This window comes from Anguilla anguilla, chromosome 6, assembly GCF_013347855.1.
Source record: "Anguilla anguilla isolate fAngAng1 chromosome 6, fAngAng1.pri, whole genome shotgun sequence".
In the NCBI taxonomy this organism is placed as follows: Eukaryota; Metazoa; Chordata; class Actinopteri; order Anguilliformes; family Anguillidae; genus Anguilla; species Anguilla anguilla.
The window spans coordinates 18,571,357-18,587,637 of record NC_049206.1 but is presented as its reverse complement, the minus strand read 5'-3'; the positions used below and the strand labels follow the sequence as shown (position 1 = coordinate 18,587,637).

The 16,281-nt window shown below is 39.9% G+C and overlaps 2 protein-coding genes across 3 annotated transcripts; both read left to right on the top strand.

The window, feature by feature from the left end:
• The first annotated feature begins 726 nt into the window (after positions 1 to 726).
• LOC118230017 (cytochrome c-type heme lyase-like) lies at positions 727 to 7,136 on the top strand. Of its 2 annotated transcripts, XM_035422687.1 has the most exons (8): positions 727 to 1,232; positions 2,164 to 2,317; positions 2,656 to 2,837; positions 3,327 to 3,475; positions 3,697 to 3,816; positions 4,261 to 4,347; positions 4,466 to 4,496; positions 4,920 to 5,073. In XM_035422687.1, the coding sequence occupies exons 2-8, from the start codon at positions 2,203 to 2,205 to the stop codon at positions 4,935 to 4,937; spliced, it is 702 nt and encodes a 233-aa protein (XP_035278578.1). In that variant the 5' UTR covers positions 727 to 1,232; positions 2,164 to 2,202; the 3' UTR covers positions 4,938 to 5,073. The 2 variants fall into 2 exon arrangements, with proteins under 2 accessions (XP_035278578.1, XP_035278577.1); XM_035422686.1 differs by lacking the exon at positions 4,466 to 4,496 and having other exon boundaries at positions 730 to 1,232; positions 4,920 to 7,136.
• A 1,635-nt stretch (positions 7,137 to 8,771) lies between these two features.
• Positions 8,772 to 13,307, top strand: rwdd3 (RWD domain containing 3). Its single transcript, XM_035420743.1, has 4 exons — positions 8,772 to 9,125; positions 9,795 to 10,279; positions 12,471 to 12,586; positions 12,844 to 13,307. Exons 1-4 carry the CDS (start codon positions 9,041 to 9,043, stop codon positions 12,953 to 12,955), a joined length of 798 nt encoding a protein of 265 aa, XP_035276634.1. The 5' UTR covers positions 8,772 to 9,040; the 3' UTR covers positions 12,956 to 13,307.
• The last annotated feature ends 2,974 nt before the right edge of the window (positions 13,308 to 16,281 follow it).

The following is a 16,281-nucleotide window of genomic DNA, read 5'->3' as shown; positions in this document are numbered from 1 at the left end:
AAATATTATATATTTATATTAAAATATTTATACAAGAACTAAAAATAAGCAAAATATTCTTAAAAGATTTTTGACTAGGTAACCTGGGGTCCTTGCATTCCACTATGGGAAAACCTGACAACATTGTTTTCTACAGAGCTCTGACTGCCATAGGTTTGCACCACTGCCCCCTGATGGAGAATGAAATCTGTGACTGGTGTCCTGATTATTTATTTTTGCAAGCAGATGTTCTTTGGACTAATGGATCACATTTCATAAGATAAGTCTTGGATTTTTCTGACTTTGATGGATGCACACTCTGGGGACTTATTAATTTAATAAAAGCAGCCACTTAAAATGTTTTTGGTGTTCCATGCACAACACATTGTTGTATGATATGAATTACTAAACATTTATGTTACGACCCAGAATCCACCTGCGTTACAATAAACAGGTGTAAGCTATTGGATGTAACACCTCAACAATATACACAAGGTGCAAAGAAGCTGCTACTCTTCTGACTAAATTCTTCTGTCCTCTCAGATTATATATTATGCAGGTGTATGCCTCTGACTCCAAATACAATCTCCACAGATGAAAACAAAAGCTAAAATCATGACTAGACACTCACTACACGTGAACTATCCGTGCAAAATGAAACATCTGAGGAAAAATTAATACCTGTCAATCTATTAACTTTTGCATAGCATATGTAAATACCATGACATATGCATTTGTCTCATGTTTATCTTTTGATCTCAAATCCAAATTCATAATACAAATATCAAATTTCAATCTAATGTTCCTATTTCTTGCATTAAGTCAGTGTATTTATGAAATCCAAAATATAAGGATTACATCTTCAATGTATCTATAAATGACGTCAAAAAATACTGTAATATACGTGCATTGCACAGAATATATAGCCAACTTCTCTTCATTTAAAATGCCAGTAATAATGCTGTAAGCAACATATTAAACCCAACATGAAATATAAATATTTTGAATAAAATTATCCTTTTAATAATGCAGGAAATATTTTGCGTTGTATATCAGTAAAAAATATTACCGAACAGTAAAACAGAAAATTATCCAAATAAGAAGCACTACAGGAAATTACGTTTGGTGAACCTGCCCTATGTGGTCACATGAGTATCCAATGGAAACTGTCGCAATGGGTTATGGGAAATTTCGCTTCTATGGGACATTGGTAGTGTGAAAAAAGGCAGGTAGCGGATTAGCTTGTTCTAAAGGTAATTTACACATTTTCTAATTCACTCATTTTTAAGGTCTTTATCTGGAGTTTTTGTATTGGAATGTTACATTCTGCTTTCCTTTAGCTCATCGTGAGGCAGTATCAATGCGGTGTGTGCATAAATTTAACTTTACATGTATTCGGCAAGATACTGTCTGACAGGGCAGTTTCATAACGCTTTCAAGTTACAGCTGTTAGCTCGCTAGGTAGCTTTCAGTAATAATTGGTTTGCTCTGACGGTTGTATGGTTTTAGCTGGTAGTGCAATTGCGATGCAGTAAAGTATGTGAGATTTGGTATTTGAATTCCACATTTTTGCATATAGTGTATTTGTAACGGTCGTTCTCGATAGCACCCTTCTGGCAGCTAGCTGTCAGTCTGTCAGTTTTTCAATACGTTTCTTTTCTGGTTCAGAGATTTATTTATTTTTTAATCTGTGGAATAGCTGATGATGGAATTTACTTAATGAGTTAGCGCTATAAACTAAAAGCCTCGATCTGCTTCGTAGCATCTAATCTCATTGTGTAATTTCACGATGTTACCTGATGCTCACCAATGATGTCCACGCCGCTTCAAATTTGGCGGTGAGCAGTCTCAGGTCGGTTGTTATGTAAGTTCACTTCTCCATACAATACTGTAGCTGTGAACCTGGCCAACGTAGTAAGAATGTACGTACGCCATATACAGTACATTTCCAAAAGTATGTAGACACACCTTCTAATGAATGGTTTCTGCTATTTAAGCCACGCCGATTGCTAACAGGTGCATAAAATCAAGCACACAGCCATGCTTAACTCTGCCTATCATGCCTATCTTTGGCTTTGAGAAAATGAGTATTAAGAGAGGATGGAATCCTACAGTACTGCTGCTTTCCAAGACTAGAGTTCAGTAGCCATGACTAATGCTGTGGATCATCCCTTTCCTGTGCAGAGTGAGGGTCAGAGCCCAGGGACTTGCTTGTCTGTTAGGATGGGAGCGACACTGTCCGGCCCTGCAGCTACAGTGAGAGCAGAGGCCATCATGGTCCCCCAGCAGGGGCTGGCTCTGCCTCAGGGCTGCCCAATGCACCAAGAACCTAAGCAGAGTAAGACACACACTAACACACTCACTCTTTAAATCTCTTACTCTTTCACTGTCAGTCATTGGTCTTGTGTAGAAAGCAAGGTGGGTCTGGGGAACTGGTAAATTACTATAACTAGCTATATGTCAGCTTGTGTAATTTCCTGAAAAAATACTGGATTTAATCCCCCCTCAATTGACTGTTTCCCAGCAGCGTTGTAATGTAAACATGTTACAGATCTACAGTTCTTGTGCCCTCTTTCTTATGAATGATGGGCATCAATACTTTGTACATATTGGTGAAGCATTGATAAAAACAAGCCCAAAGATTTTTATAATGGTTTTATCACCTCCCATCCAAAGGTGCCCCTGCTCAACAGTGTCCTATGCACCAAGCATCAGCCCCCACCGCAGTCCATGCCACAGGGCAGCTCAACGCGCCCCCTGCTGGACCGGCGCATCAGGACCGGGCCTACGAGTTTGTGGGGTGTCCGATGAAGGCAGCCTCCGGAGCGTTCCAGGCTGACGTTGACCCAGCAAACATGGTACACAGTGCAGCTGCAGTCACTCCTCTCACTTTGGGCTAAAGTCACTCTTATGTCAGAAACTGCAGTGAGCAACCAGCTTGAGATGCTTTGGCACTGAAATAGTCATATTTAAAAGATATTTTGGTGGAAACTTGTATTTAAGAATATTTTGGTTGCAGTCACACTTCATTAATATATAGAGGTGAAGAATTTAGGTCTTGCACTTTGTTATATTGTTTTTCACAATTTTTATAAAAATAGTAAATAAAATAATTATGTGTGACACAACTACTAATATTGGTACTATTTCTACTTGTTCTTCTTATTATCATCATCATCTTCAATAGATCATTATGGTGGAATGCCTTATGCACCACTGGTTTGTTTACAACTAATATATCCATTATATTTTCTAATCATTCCTCCTGTTTAGTTATTTGTTATTAATTATATTATTTCAATTATATGTTATATTGTTCATAATTTTTTTTCCCCACCATGCTTTAGATGCCCCCTCCCAACCAGGTCCCTGCTCCAGATCAGCCCTTTCCCTTGTCCTTGAAAAGAGAGGAGTCAATGATTCCACGCACGGGGACAGAGAAGAACTGGGTGTACCCCTCAGAGCAGATGTTCTGGAATGCCATGCTTCGGAAGGGGTGGGTGGAGTCCATAGGCCGGGCTGCGCCTGTCCTGAAACGTGACATCTCATTGGCCTAGGTCTAGTCCTGGCATGCCTCTATGCATTATGCACGCAGGTTCCCGTTCCCGTGCCGACTGAGCTTAGCAGCAGCTTTTTGTGAAAGACGCACGTTGCAGGAGGTTTTTTTGTGGTGAAAGATGACGAATAACCCCCCCCCCCCCCCCCCCCCACTTACAGATGGCGCTGGAAGGAGGACGACCTGGCTCCGACTGACATGACAAACATCATCAAGATTCACAACCAGAACAACGAACAGGCCTGGCAGGAGATCTTAAAGTGGGAGGCTCTCCATGCAAAGTGAGTTCAAGACCATCCCGACAGTATATTTAGTACTGAGTTGAGATTTTGAAACGAAAGCCAATAAGTAGGCCTGTGGAAAAAAATGTTTTGATACTGCTCGATAGAGCTCACATCACATGTGCAACTCTTACCTAACTTCAGTGCAATTTTTGAATTACTTTTAAGAAGTATGAAATGTTAACATTTTTACACAGCATTTACAGTTTTCTGTCATTTCAGCAACTGATTGCTCTTTAAAAATTTGTAACAAATGCAAGAGTGTTTGCTTGGAGTTTTAGAGTTTGTTTTAATTGAGGGCTTAGTCACAGTGATTTCTTTTGATCATGGGAGATATTGAATTATGATTTAACTAGTAGCTATATCCCCATGATCCAAAGATATGTCACTTCATTTTTAGTATAGTACATGCTGATGTTGGAATTGTGATGGTCATTGTATTAGGGAATGTCCATGTGGGCCCTCTCTGGCACGATTTGGAGGCAAAGCTAAAGAGCTCTCTCCTAGAGCCAGGATTCGCCATTTGATGGGGTAAGTTTGAGGCAGTAGTGCCATTAATTGGGCGGAAATATATAGCATGATGATTTATGTAGCATAATGATTGGGAATTGGAGCTGCAACTCTACAAGGTTGTACATTTGATTCCCAGGTGGTGCAATGCTGTTGTACCCTTGAGCAAGGTACTTAACCTGAATTGCGTCAACAGTTATCCAGGTGTATAAACAGATTGTATGTAAAAATGCTAGCTGTGTAAGTCATGTTGTATAAGTGCATCTGCTAAATGCCTAAAAAAGCCCTTATGACTGTTTTAACTCTGAAATGTAACTCAAGGGAACAAGAAGCAGAAGAGTCCTAAACTGTGCTTTATTTTCTTTGAGTTTGTTAATGGCCTTTTTTTATTTCACCCACAGATATAACCTGATCATACATTTCTGAGTACATCATACTGAGTTTTATCTATAGGTCTTGCATTATATCAGAGTTAAAAACAGAAACAGAAAATTAGATTAATTTCATTTCTCTCTAAATGTAAAATTAATAATTGCAAAATGTATCACTAAGTGCAAACTGTGAACTGAATTTGTTTCTCAATGAACTCGCAGATACGAGTTACCGTTTGACAGGCACGACTGGATTGTTAACCGGTGCGGTCGGGAGGTGCGCTATGTCATCGATTACTACGACGGGGGAGAGGTGGACAAGGACACCTACCAGTTCTCCATCCTGGACGTCCGGCCAGCGTTCGACTCCCTTGGAGCCGTGTGGGACCGCGTGAGGGTGGCGTGGTGGCGGTGGAGCTCGTGAATCTCCTCCACTAGTTTAACCCGTTCTGAGACACCAAAAAAATGCTTTTCCGGTGGTAATTCCTTTCTGTGAACTTGCTTGGTGCTAGTCCGCTGGGTTTTCATCAAAATGGTAATGACTGCCTTGTTTGTGGTGGCTTGCTTTCACTTTTTTATTCTGAGTGTTTCTGGTCATGCGCTATGTGAGTACAGTTTTCCCACCTTGCCGGTTTTGTTGCCAGATTTGGAGAGTTTTTCCACGTCCTCACAGGATGGCAGTAAAATATAGCAGTTTATGAACTGAACCTGCAGCCCACAGTAGCCCTGCCATTGTACTCTTGAGCAAAAGACAATTAACAAAGTTCCCATACTCCCTGAAATACTCCTACACTCTGTACTCTATACTTTTCTGTTGAGAGATTTTTGAATATACTCTTAAAAAAGGGTTCATGTCCACATTTTATGTAAATTATGTTCTCAGAAACTGTTCCTGGATAGAAATCCTATTTCTGTTCAAAATACATGGGGATCAGATTGTTGAAACGGCTAATGGTACAGAATTCATTCTCAGGTACATTAGGGTCATGTTAATATTGCGTTGTTGATGGTGAGCAACTGCTGTAGTCATGTCTTCAATACAGTTCTTCTGGGTCCTTGAATTAGGGAGTATGGGACCTTGCAAAGACTTAATGTCCTTGAATTGTTGGAACTGAATAATTACTTCTTGAGTAAATATCTAACTGTATAAATGTTTATTGTTTTGTAAAAAATGTTAGCTGGGAAAAAGGCCATGCTAAAGATGTCTGCTGAGCAGATACTAATGCTAAGCAGATATGCTAAGCAGTGAAATAGTGGTATTTACATATAAATTCTGCTTCACACAAAATTTATCCTCACCAAAAATGTTTTGAAAGGCATTCCTTTAACTTTTTGCTCCAAGGAGTTGGCAAAACTGGATAACATAAGATGCCTCTTAGCCAACCTTGGAACAGCATGGTGGGAGGATGTGTGGGTGAGGAGATTTTTTTCCTTTGGACCTTCTCTACAGTTGTAGTAGTTATGGTGTTATGATGGCACTGTGTGCTGCATCAAAGTGTAAATGCATGCAATGCAATGTTTCCATTTTTCCAAGTGGATGGTTGAGATGATCAGTGCAGCTCAATTTAATTTATTTATTTTGGATAGTCAGCCAAATGCAGTACATTAAATGATCAACACTTGGGATTTGTGTATTTTTAAAGCAATACACTTAACCCATGTTGTAAATCAGTATAGACACATTTGGCTCTTTTTACTAATAAAATTGGGCTTGTTGCAAACACCAGAGAAATGTAACGGTTGTTTAGATTTTACATGTGATGCTAAGCTACACTACACTACAATTGAATTACAATATCATTTAACTGTTGTGTAATGGTTAAGTGTAATCCTGGCTGCAAGCATGACATACCTTGATTGCTTTGAATACTTTAAGAAATTGAGAACATTAACATAAAGATTACATAAATCTTCCACTGCAAATTGTGAGGATGTAAAGAGGGGCAACATTGTCAATGGTTTTCATGTTAAAAATGCATGTTTTCAGATTCTCATCTGCAAGTCAATTGCTCACTAGAAACTGTCAATGCAATAGTCAAAAGAATGCATCCATACATGCTTATGACCTTTTTATACGAATGATACTTATTTTGAAATCTTCAGCATTTTCTTATGTTTTCATCAGAAACACTTTGATATGTTGGCTTCCATGGATGTCTTTTAATTTCCATTTTAATGCTGTGCTGAAAATAAATGCCACTTTATCAGCAATGAAATCTGCTTCAATATTTCAATTTGTTCATTGCTATTGATAAATGTGAATTATTTTTCAAAAGTGTGCGGTGAGCTCTGTATAAAACTATTATAGTGGATATGTCTGTGGTAATATTAAAAGGAAAACCTTGTTTTATGTATCTAGATAATTGAACAACTGTGTTTAACAACATTAAAAAACACTTGTGCTAAACAGTTGTGCAATAAATTGTTAAACTTGTTAAACCTGGCCAGATCTCTCCATTCTGTTCTGCCCTCCCTATGTAGTCACCAATACAGGACCAGGACAGTTATGTCGCAGGCTAAAGACTTGCATCTTGGTTCCCCTAACCTCCTTTAGATGTTCTTTCTTTCTTTCATTCTTTCTTTTGAGATAATTTTATAGGTATAGCTGTGTAAAGATAGGTTAACTTTGTCTTTATGTTATCTAGTGGTACTCAGTTGTTGTTTGTTAGGTGTCCACATTGCAGCTGATTCTGTTCCAGATCCGCCTGCTTGTCAAGGCCGTTTTTTCAGTCGTTTCATTTCCACACCCACATTAATGTGTGTATTTCCCTCAGGGACGGAAGCAGAGCAGCTCATCACCATACTGTTCTCTGTACAATCAGTTTAATACGTATAATGTGGTAATCAGCAAAATGTGCTGTGCTGTGCTCCTACCTTTACAAAAATCATTCAATTTGATTTTCTGCTGAGATTTCGAACCCTAGCACACTCTAGCGCACACATAGTAAGACCCTAGAATACCCTAGCACCCATATAGTAAAACCCTATCACTGTGATAGGGTTTTACTATGTCGGTGCTAGGGTGTGCTAAGATTTTAATGTGTGGGTGCTAGGGTCATACTAACATAACTAACATTACATTTACTAATTATAAATTATAATAAATTCTGTTCTTTCTTGGTGATACATAATTTTTGTATTCTTGAGACTAACACTGATATTCTCCACTTCCGTATATCACTCCGCATAAGAGCATCTGCTAAGTGATTGCAATGTAATGTAATTGCATCTTGGCTCACGTAATGCGGAATTCTACATGTATCTTAGCTACAGTATATTAGCCCTACCTGTACTACATTGAAAACTATGTAAATCCCATTTGTTACTTGTAAACCTTTGTTGTAGGTTTATGTGTGTACTACACAATTCTAAGTAAATTGTGTATGAATAGCTACTATTGTTTGTGACCCTAACGATTTACAACCAATTTCTTATTGCATAACACCTCTGTATGTACTTCTGCAAGTTGCTCTGGATAAGAACATCAGATAAATGCTTAAATGTGATGCCAGTGTTATAAGTGTATTATTTCATACTTTGAAGGCATATAAAAAGGCTGCAGTTAATATCTAAAAATATCCTAATATTTAAAAATAAATACATGCATATTGGAATATAATACATTCTACCTCAGCAGAGGCAGATTCACTTGTTAAATTCCCGGAACTAAAGATGGAGAACTATGGCCACTCGGATTATTATACAACACGGACATCAACCGGAGAGAAACAGAGCGGTGTCGAGAGGGACATCTTGACAGATTTGCTGTCTGCACGAACTGCAAGATTATGCTGAAAAAATAAGATAGTATTGTATTATGAATTTGAATCAAAACGTGGGGGGAAAAATATTTATACTCACAACCTAATCGTGCCATACTTTGAAAAAAAAAAAAAAAACGAGAAAATATTCTAATGACAATGCAAACGTAAAATATATTTGAAACAGCAACTAACCTACACGTCCAATATGGTACTTCCTCCTGCATGAAGTTACTTTGTCGGCCTTACTGAACAATTCCTGCTGACATATCTTCTTATACTGCCGACATACAGAGCAGAAATTTAGCTTCGTAAACCATTGGTTTGCATAATGCGTGCGTGCTGCTTGAATGTTCATTAAGAATGTTTGAACTCGCAGTAAATTCTCAAACGGAGTACAAATTATGAATCGATTTGAACATCTTACACAACCACGATCTTTGCTTCAAAGCAACATTTTGCTCCGAAGGGCTACAATGAGTGGGTTTTACAAGTTGCAATCAAGCTAAATAATGTTAACTTACAAGTGGAAACACATGCATATTTTCTTTATATTTGAATGGATTCCCGGCCTTTGTAAGAATGTCTGAGGTCGCATTAGAGGAAATATCAGTCTTATCAGCAATATACTGCAATAAGGACGAATTTACTTTACTTGAGGAGTCAGGTGAGACGCGTTGTATCTGGTTTCCTATACTATAGCAAGCGGATTTACACTAGCTTGCTAGCTAGCTATGATAACTTCTTTGAACACTGAAACGTAAACAAAAAGTGTACACATGGAACACGTCGCTCTCTTCGCAATGACATGGTTGTGTTAGCTAGCTAGTTCCACGCGGATTGCGATGCAATTTACATGTAAATTATGCGTGTGGCTATAAAATAAGTGCTTCAACTTAATTATCTCGCTGACATAATGCTGCTGGTTGGTTAACGTAACGAGCTAGGTACTGTAGGCTTTCCACGAAATGAAAAATAGTCAAATGTGTGTCGTTGGGCAGGACAACCATTAAACAATTATTATCTTAATTTAACAATTCTAAAAGATTCTTTAAACAAATTGTTGACTTAAAGGAATGACGTACATTACGTATCATGGCTTTCATTGTTTAATTGTTCCATTAACGACCGTAACACCTATACAAATGAACATGTTACCTAATGCCAGACAGCAGATGGCTCTGTATTTCCAAGTGTTTTGCTACCCAATGATTAAAGAGTAATTTTATTGTGCTCTTGTCACCCAACTTACATTAAACGTTATTATTATTATTGTTATTATATTGATAATGCAAGTTTGTATTAAAAATGTTTTCAAATTGATTTTCTGACTCAGCTGAAAAGGGAGTAGTATTCCGGATCCAGGTTGCAGCAGAAACAGAGACTGGGAAGAAGTGGGTGAGCCTGGTCTTTAACTTACCCCCTGACTACCCCCGCTGCCTGCCAGATGTGTCCGTCAGCTCGGAGCAGCTCACCAGGCAACAGTGCCGACGCGTGAGGCAGAGCCTGCTGGAGAAAGCATCGGAGCTCTGCTCGGAGCCCATGGTGCACGAGCTGCTCCTGTGGTTGCAGCAGAACCTTGCGGACATTGCCGGCATTGAGCAGCAGGTGGTGTGCGTGGGTGCCGGCGACGGTGACAATGCCGTGTCGGCCGCGGGCGGCGAGCTTTGGATGGCTTTGCTCCTGCTCGATCACATGAGGGCCAAAACCAAGTACAAAAAAATAATTGAGAAATGGACCTTGGAGCTGGAACTCACTGGGAGGCTCTTCATTGGGAAGCTTATTTTGATCATTCTGCAGGGAGCAAAGAGAAGCATAAAGGTACGGTGATTGCGACTGCTCATCATGCCCTTGCGCTGTACGTTAAGAGTCTTCAATCTTGGTCCTAGAGAGGCACAGGTTCTGGCATTTTTTTTAGCTGTCAATTCAGACCCAGGAATCAAGGTGAGGTGAGATAGCTAATAAACCGGTTTAATTGGTAAATTGAGTGACAATGAAAACCAACAGACACCAAGGCTTCTAGAGTCAGGGATCCCATGGGATCCCATACATAAAGACAGCCTGTGTCACCTGGGTCGTTTTGTCCAATCATACTACAAACGTATGACTATGACACATGAATGTAATCTTCCAAAAAGGGGACTGTGTTTCTGGCAATTCATTCTGATGCAGAGCATTGTGTTTTAAACAATTAACACTGCCTCACCAAAATGCATGGAAGACAATAAACACACATAAGAAATGTGAATTGGTAATATCCAAGAAAATATTTTCACACAATTAATTCAGAATAAATACAAAGAATTTTAACTATTTCTACCTCAGTCAGTGTTTTTTGTATACCCCTCTGTTTAGTGTCTGTCCTATTTCTTAGTGAACGAGTGGGTGGAATCTGCACTCAGACCTCTGTGGAGGAGTTAATCCCAAAGATAAACTTGTCGGTTGATGTGTTCACTCCAAGGCTGAGATAAGATTGGAGGAACAGATGTATTGACCGTTAAAAACTGTTCTTCCCCCAGTCTTCTCATGCCTGAACAGTGCACGAGAACAACCTGTAATTTTCACCCAGTATATGTAAAGGAAAAAAGAAAACTGACAATTTTCTTAAATCCAACTGCACCAGCCTTGAATTTGAAACTCAACATTTCCCCCCCATTGTTGAGTAGAGGAGTGGGCGGTATAAACATTATAAAAAGTATACTGGTAGAAATATGAGCCAAGATATGAATTTGGCCATATCGTCTATACCTGTAGAGAATGGATTTTGGTGGTCACATTATAGTGTCAGTGCTGGTCCTGGGCTACTATGAGATTGGTTCGGGCCAGTTGATTGAGTTTTCACATGCCTAATCAGGCCAGTACCCTAAGTAAATCCTATCTGAGTGGAAGAGAAAGTTTTTTTGGGTGTGGCTAGAGCTGCCGTTGTCCTACGAAGGAAAATCTTAATGCTACCTTATACAGTGGCATTCTAGAGAATTGTGTGCTTCCAACATTGTGGCAACTGTGCAAAAATCAAGGTCCATAAAGAAGTGGTTTGCCGAGTTTGGTGTGGAAGAACTTGACTGGCCTGCACAGAACCCTGACCTCAGCCCCAGCAAACACCTTTGTGATGAATTGGAAAGCTGACTGTGAGCCAGGCCTTACGTCCAACATCAGTGCCCAACCTCTCTAGTGCTCTGCTCTTGCAGAATGGAAGCGAATCCCTGCAGCCAAGTTACAAAATCTACCGGGAAGCCTTCCCAAAAGCGTGGAAACGGTTACAGCAGCAAATGGGGGACCAACTCCATATTGATGCTCATGGTTTTGGAGTGAGATTTTCAACAAGCACATATGAGAATGATGTTCAGGTGTCCACATACTTTTGGCCATGTAGTGTAATTTCACTGAAATTAGATGATTTTTCTAGATATTCCCTGCAGCTCGACCGGGTAAAATGGACTTTGCGGGTCCATCTTTGTATGGCCTCAAATTGCCAAAAATTTACATTTGAAAAATTCAACAACTACGTCTCTTACCAAATATAAACCTGCAGTAATGCAGTTACTCGAAAACATCCACAGGGCTTAAATTGTGCACTGTTTCATCGAGAACTACTTCTACTGCTTTGTTTGATACTTTGCTCATACTTTGGTAGAAGTAGTTCTCGGTGAAGCCATGCACAAATAAAACTCTGGATGTTCATGAATAACCATGGGATTATATATTTGGAAAGAGACGTTGCTGTTGAATTTTTCAAATGTACATTTTTGGGGGTTTTAGGCCACATGAAGATGGACCCGCAAGGTCAGTTTTATCAGGTTGAGCTGCGGCGAATAACTAGAAGACGTGTCACATTTCAGCAAAACTATCTGGATGGACAGACAGATCCTACTACGGGTAAGTGGAAACATACCTTAATTTCATTTTTGTTCGAACTGCCCCTTTAAAATGACTAGAACTGATCCGGCTGTTGGTATGTTAAACACAAGAGAAAAGGTTCATTTCAGGCTTCCTGTGTTTTTTCTCTCTTAAGGAGTACCTTCATCTTCAGAAGACGGTGAAGGTGGACGTTGACTCAGTGGGAAAAAAGTGCAAAGAAAAGATGATGCGTATTCTTTGTGAGGCCCCGCTCCCCAACAGCTGTAAAGAGTTAAGCTCCGCCTCCCATATAAGTAGAATAAACCTGAATTAATACGTTGTCCTTTTAATGTGATTTGATTCCACCTAGGGTCATGACCTGATGTTATTGATGCAGTTGCTTAATGTATAGGCCTAACTAATGTATAGAGATGTACCTCTGCCATAATGCAGTTTGCAGTGTGTTAAAGCTACCAAGCAGAAATATGTCATTTCATTTAAAATGAGATTTTCTTTCCCGTTGTCACCCTCCATCTTTTGACTTCCAGGCTGACATCATTTGAAGTTAAGGAGATTTCATCTGTGGAAGAGCTGAAAGGAGAATTTGAATTAGTTGGACTGCTAGAGCTCTACCAGGAGTTTGTGTGCTCATTGATTTAGTCATGCTTTCTCCAGGGGACTGGCCCCTCACCAAGAAGGTTTCCACCAGGCTGTCTCTAAACCAGGGCTGCCCAACCCTGTTCCCGAAGAGCTACTGTCCTGTTGGTTTTCACTCCAACCCTGACAAAGCACACCTCATTCAACAGCTAGAGATCTTGTTCAGCTGGTAATCAGTAGATTCAGGTGTGCCGTTTTTCAAAAATTAAAGAGAGATTTCTCATTGACAAAAATTCTTCTCCACCCCGGAATTAATATTTTGCAGATCTTTTTCGGTAAGGCTGTATGAGATTTTCACTCTTAAATTTTGGAATTAATGCAAGCGTGTGTCAACTCTGGAACGTTAGATAGAGAGCCTCCATGGAAAAATAACTGGTTAAAAATAAACAATGGTATCAAAAATAAAAATGTAATGATTGTTGTCATTTGCTGTTTACAAATTTAGCTTTTGCAGTTGTGTCGTGGAACACAACTGATTAACTCTTAATTCCTGCTCTGGGTCAGTCTTACTGCCTGTAATCACACAATAATGTGCACTTGTTTGAGCATTGGTAAGGGAAACTCTTTTAATGGGACACAATGCAGAAAGTATGAATCAAGGTCAGGAAGAATAGAAGCCACAACTTTACATGAGTTTTATTGATTTGTGTACTTCAGTGCATGGATAGAAAGGGGCATTCAAATGCTGTGTGTGAAACGTGCCAGCTGCATGCATTTTCCACATGGACCAACACTTGGCAGTGTATCAAGTGCAGTCATCGGCGAGCAGACAAATCGCCTGTAGCATTTTATTCCAAACGATCTATTTGCATGACAAAGGACAGAATACGTTTTAATGCCATCGGAGAGCAAGTCTCTACTTGCCTCGGTCGCTCCTCTATGCCATCGTTTCATTGCGTTGTCCTTGCGTGCGGCTGCACATTAAGCCAACACAGGGACTCCACCATATTTCATGAGCCCTTTGCTAAATGTCAGTTTCTGTAGTCATTTCACACAGGAACTCCGAATGAGGTCGTTCGAATGTCAGAGCGGGTTCTGTCATTTTATCAATCTCCTTCAAAAACGACCCTTATTGTTAGCTTCACCTTTGTCTCCGATTATAGCTGCTTTGTTATGCTGTACCACGCTTTAATTCATTCTGGATGAATAACGAATAGCAGCCCCTCAAGTAGGCTATCACCGCTGATGCAGTCGCTCACCGTAAGTGAAGGCTGAACTGCGCAGATTTGAGCCCAGGTTGTGTGTAGGCATTAGCCAGCTATGACCGGGAGGCCGCAGGGGAACGCCTTTGGCAGCCAGAGGGGTAGGGTCCGTTTAATTAGTGCGTGTTTCTCGGGTCATCGGTACGACCATATCCTCCTCCTCCTCGTGGATGCCCCTGGAGCCCACAGGCAACGGTTTTGGGTAAGTTTAGGAACGACTTTACTCCGATCGTTTTTTTTTTTTGCCTTCTCCACTAGTTTGTGCGTCCTTTAGTCTGAAAGATCGTTTTACGCTTATTTTTCTTTGTCATAGTATACATGTAAAAAAAGAGCGTCATTGCAATGTGCACACATTTTCTTTTGCCAGTACTAAAGTAAAAATGAGTTAAGTTTCACAATCTTTGTCTTTGCCTTTTGAGAACTAGGCCACCGTAACTCAAATGTTGATGTAGTCATTTTAAAGGAACATCGGTGGGAATTGTAACTATTTATTTATTATTTAAAACCACCCAGAAACTGAAATTTAGGGTGCAGTACATAGTAGGGATGTGATGTGTGGTTACATTTTTGAATGTTTTTTTATAGCAGTTGACAGGCAGAGTAATGTCATGGTGGCAAGTCATCCCGCTTTCTTTTCTCACTGTTATCAAATGGATTGTGATAGTGACAGCAATGCAAGCATCAAATTGTAGCACCAAACAAGCATCAGTGTAGGCTGTTGCCACGCACAGCTAACATACTGGTTTGCAGCAGTGCCAAATTATGAGTAATCATCCTAATCTATTGTTCATCATCCTTTATTCTGTTACTCTGTCTGTGTAGGCTCTCCATCAAACGTCACTCCTTTCCCTCCAGACATGACAGTATGAGGGCCTCCCCAGCCCGGTGCAGTCATGGGTCCTGCTCTCCTGCAAGCAAGTGAAATGGATAGCGGTGAATAACATTTTGTCTAACCTGTGACAGAGCACTTATACAGCATGTAGCCTTGTGGAAATTACATTAAACCAGCTTCTGTTACACTAGCTCACCAGCTAAACTGTTACTAATATCCCATCATACAGATGATGGGAAATGCAAAAAAAATTATGACATGGGAGAGGCACAATTGATAATTTGCAGAACATTTTTTAGTTAATAGGAAATAGAATGGTTAGTTCATATGAAATAGCAAAACTAATCAAATTAGAATTACTATTATGTAAAACTGAAACTATTAAGTGCAAATATTGTGGCTGGCATTCCATATACCACAGGCATGAAAATCTGTTCAGAACACAATAATGATGCCCATAAATAAATAAGGAAAACTGTGGTGAAGCCTTAAGAATTTAAATGATGTAAGCAGAAAGCGAGGACTGTAACTGCATTGCCTACCATAAGGGGATAATATCTGCAAAAAATTCTCCTACACAACCTTAAAAAGGATTGTAGACCAGCCAAGTCTGTCTGTTTGTCCGTCTCTAAGACGGCTTCTCTGCTGAAGTTTGCAGGGTAGGCCTTTGTTATTTAAAAATATTAACCTAGCCTAATGAAAAAGACACGCCAAATGCCTCCCGGTGTCAAAGCTGTCACCGTACTGGAACTGGTAGGCCCTCCTCCGTGGCCTTTGCCATGACTTTCTGTGACTTAGCTCACCCCGCGATCACCCCTTAAATGTCAGTCACTCGGTGACATTTAATTGTTTAAAATGGGGGCTCTGAACCAGGAGCAGGGCGGTGGAGGCTGGACTGAGAAAGATTGTGCTGAACTCTGTGCTCTTAGACTAGTCCCTGGAGGTTACCCAAATTGGCCAATGAACCACGAAGAGAAGTGAATTTGCTTGTTTCAGCATCACAAATGTGAACATAGCAAGGGTGTTGACATTACCTAATGATGTTTAATGAGGTTACTGTTAAATATACATGCTGTACATGTTGATGTTGGGATGGGATTTGTGGGTATTTTTGTTCTTTTGTCAGCACGAATCCTATGGGATTGATACACCATTCCCTTTGTTTCAGAATGTTGTATTGTTTGAATTTGAAAATAAGTTACCTTCGGTTGGTCCAACCTGATATTTCATGGATGCACAGTTCCAGTCCTGGAGGGCAGCGGCATTTGCAAGTTTTTGTTTCCTTTTATTCAGCA

Coding starts and splice junctions, on each gene's coding strand:
- LOC118230017 (XM_035422686.1), top strand. CDS start 2,203: ATGGGAGCGACACTGTCCGGCCCTGCAGCTACAGTGAGAGCAGAGGCC. Junction 2,318..2,655: donor GCACCAAGAACCTAAGCAGA/GTAAGACACACA, acceptor TCCCATCCAAAG/GTGCCCCTGCTCAACAGTGT. Junction 4,348..4,919: donor AGGATTCGCCATTTGATGGG/GTAAGTTTGAGG, acceptor ATGAACTCGCAG/ATACGAGTTACCGTTTGACA.
- rwdd3 (XM_035420743.1), top strand. CDS start 9,041: ATGTCTGAGGTCGCATTAGAGGAAATATCAGTCTTATCAGCAATATAC. Junction 10,280..12,470: donor GAGCAAAGAGAAGCATAAAG/GTACGGTGATTG, acceptor TTCTCTCTTAAG/GAGTACCTTCATCTTCAGAA. Junction 12,587..12,843: donor CTCCCCAACAGCTGTAAAGA/GTTAAGCTCCGC, acceptor TTTGACTTCCAG/GCTGACATCATTTGAAGTTA.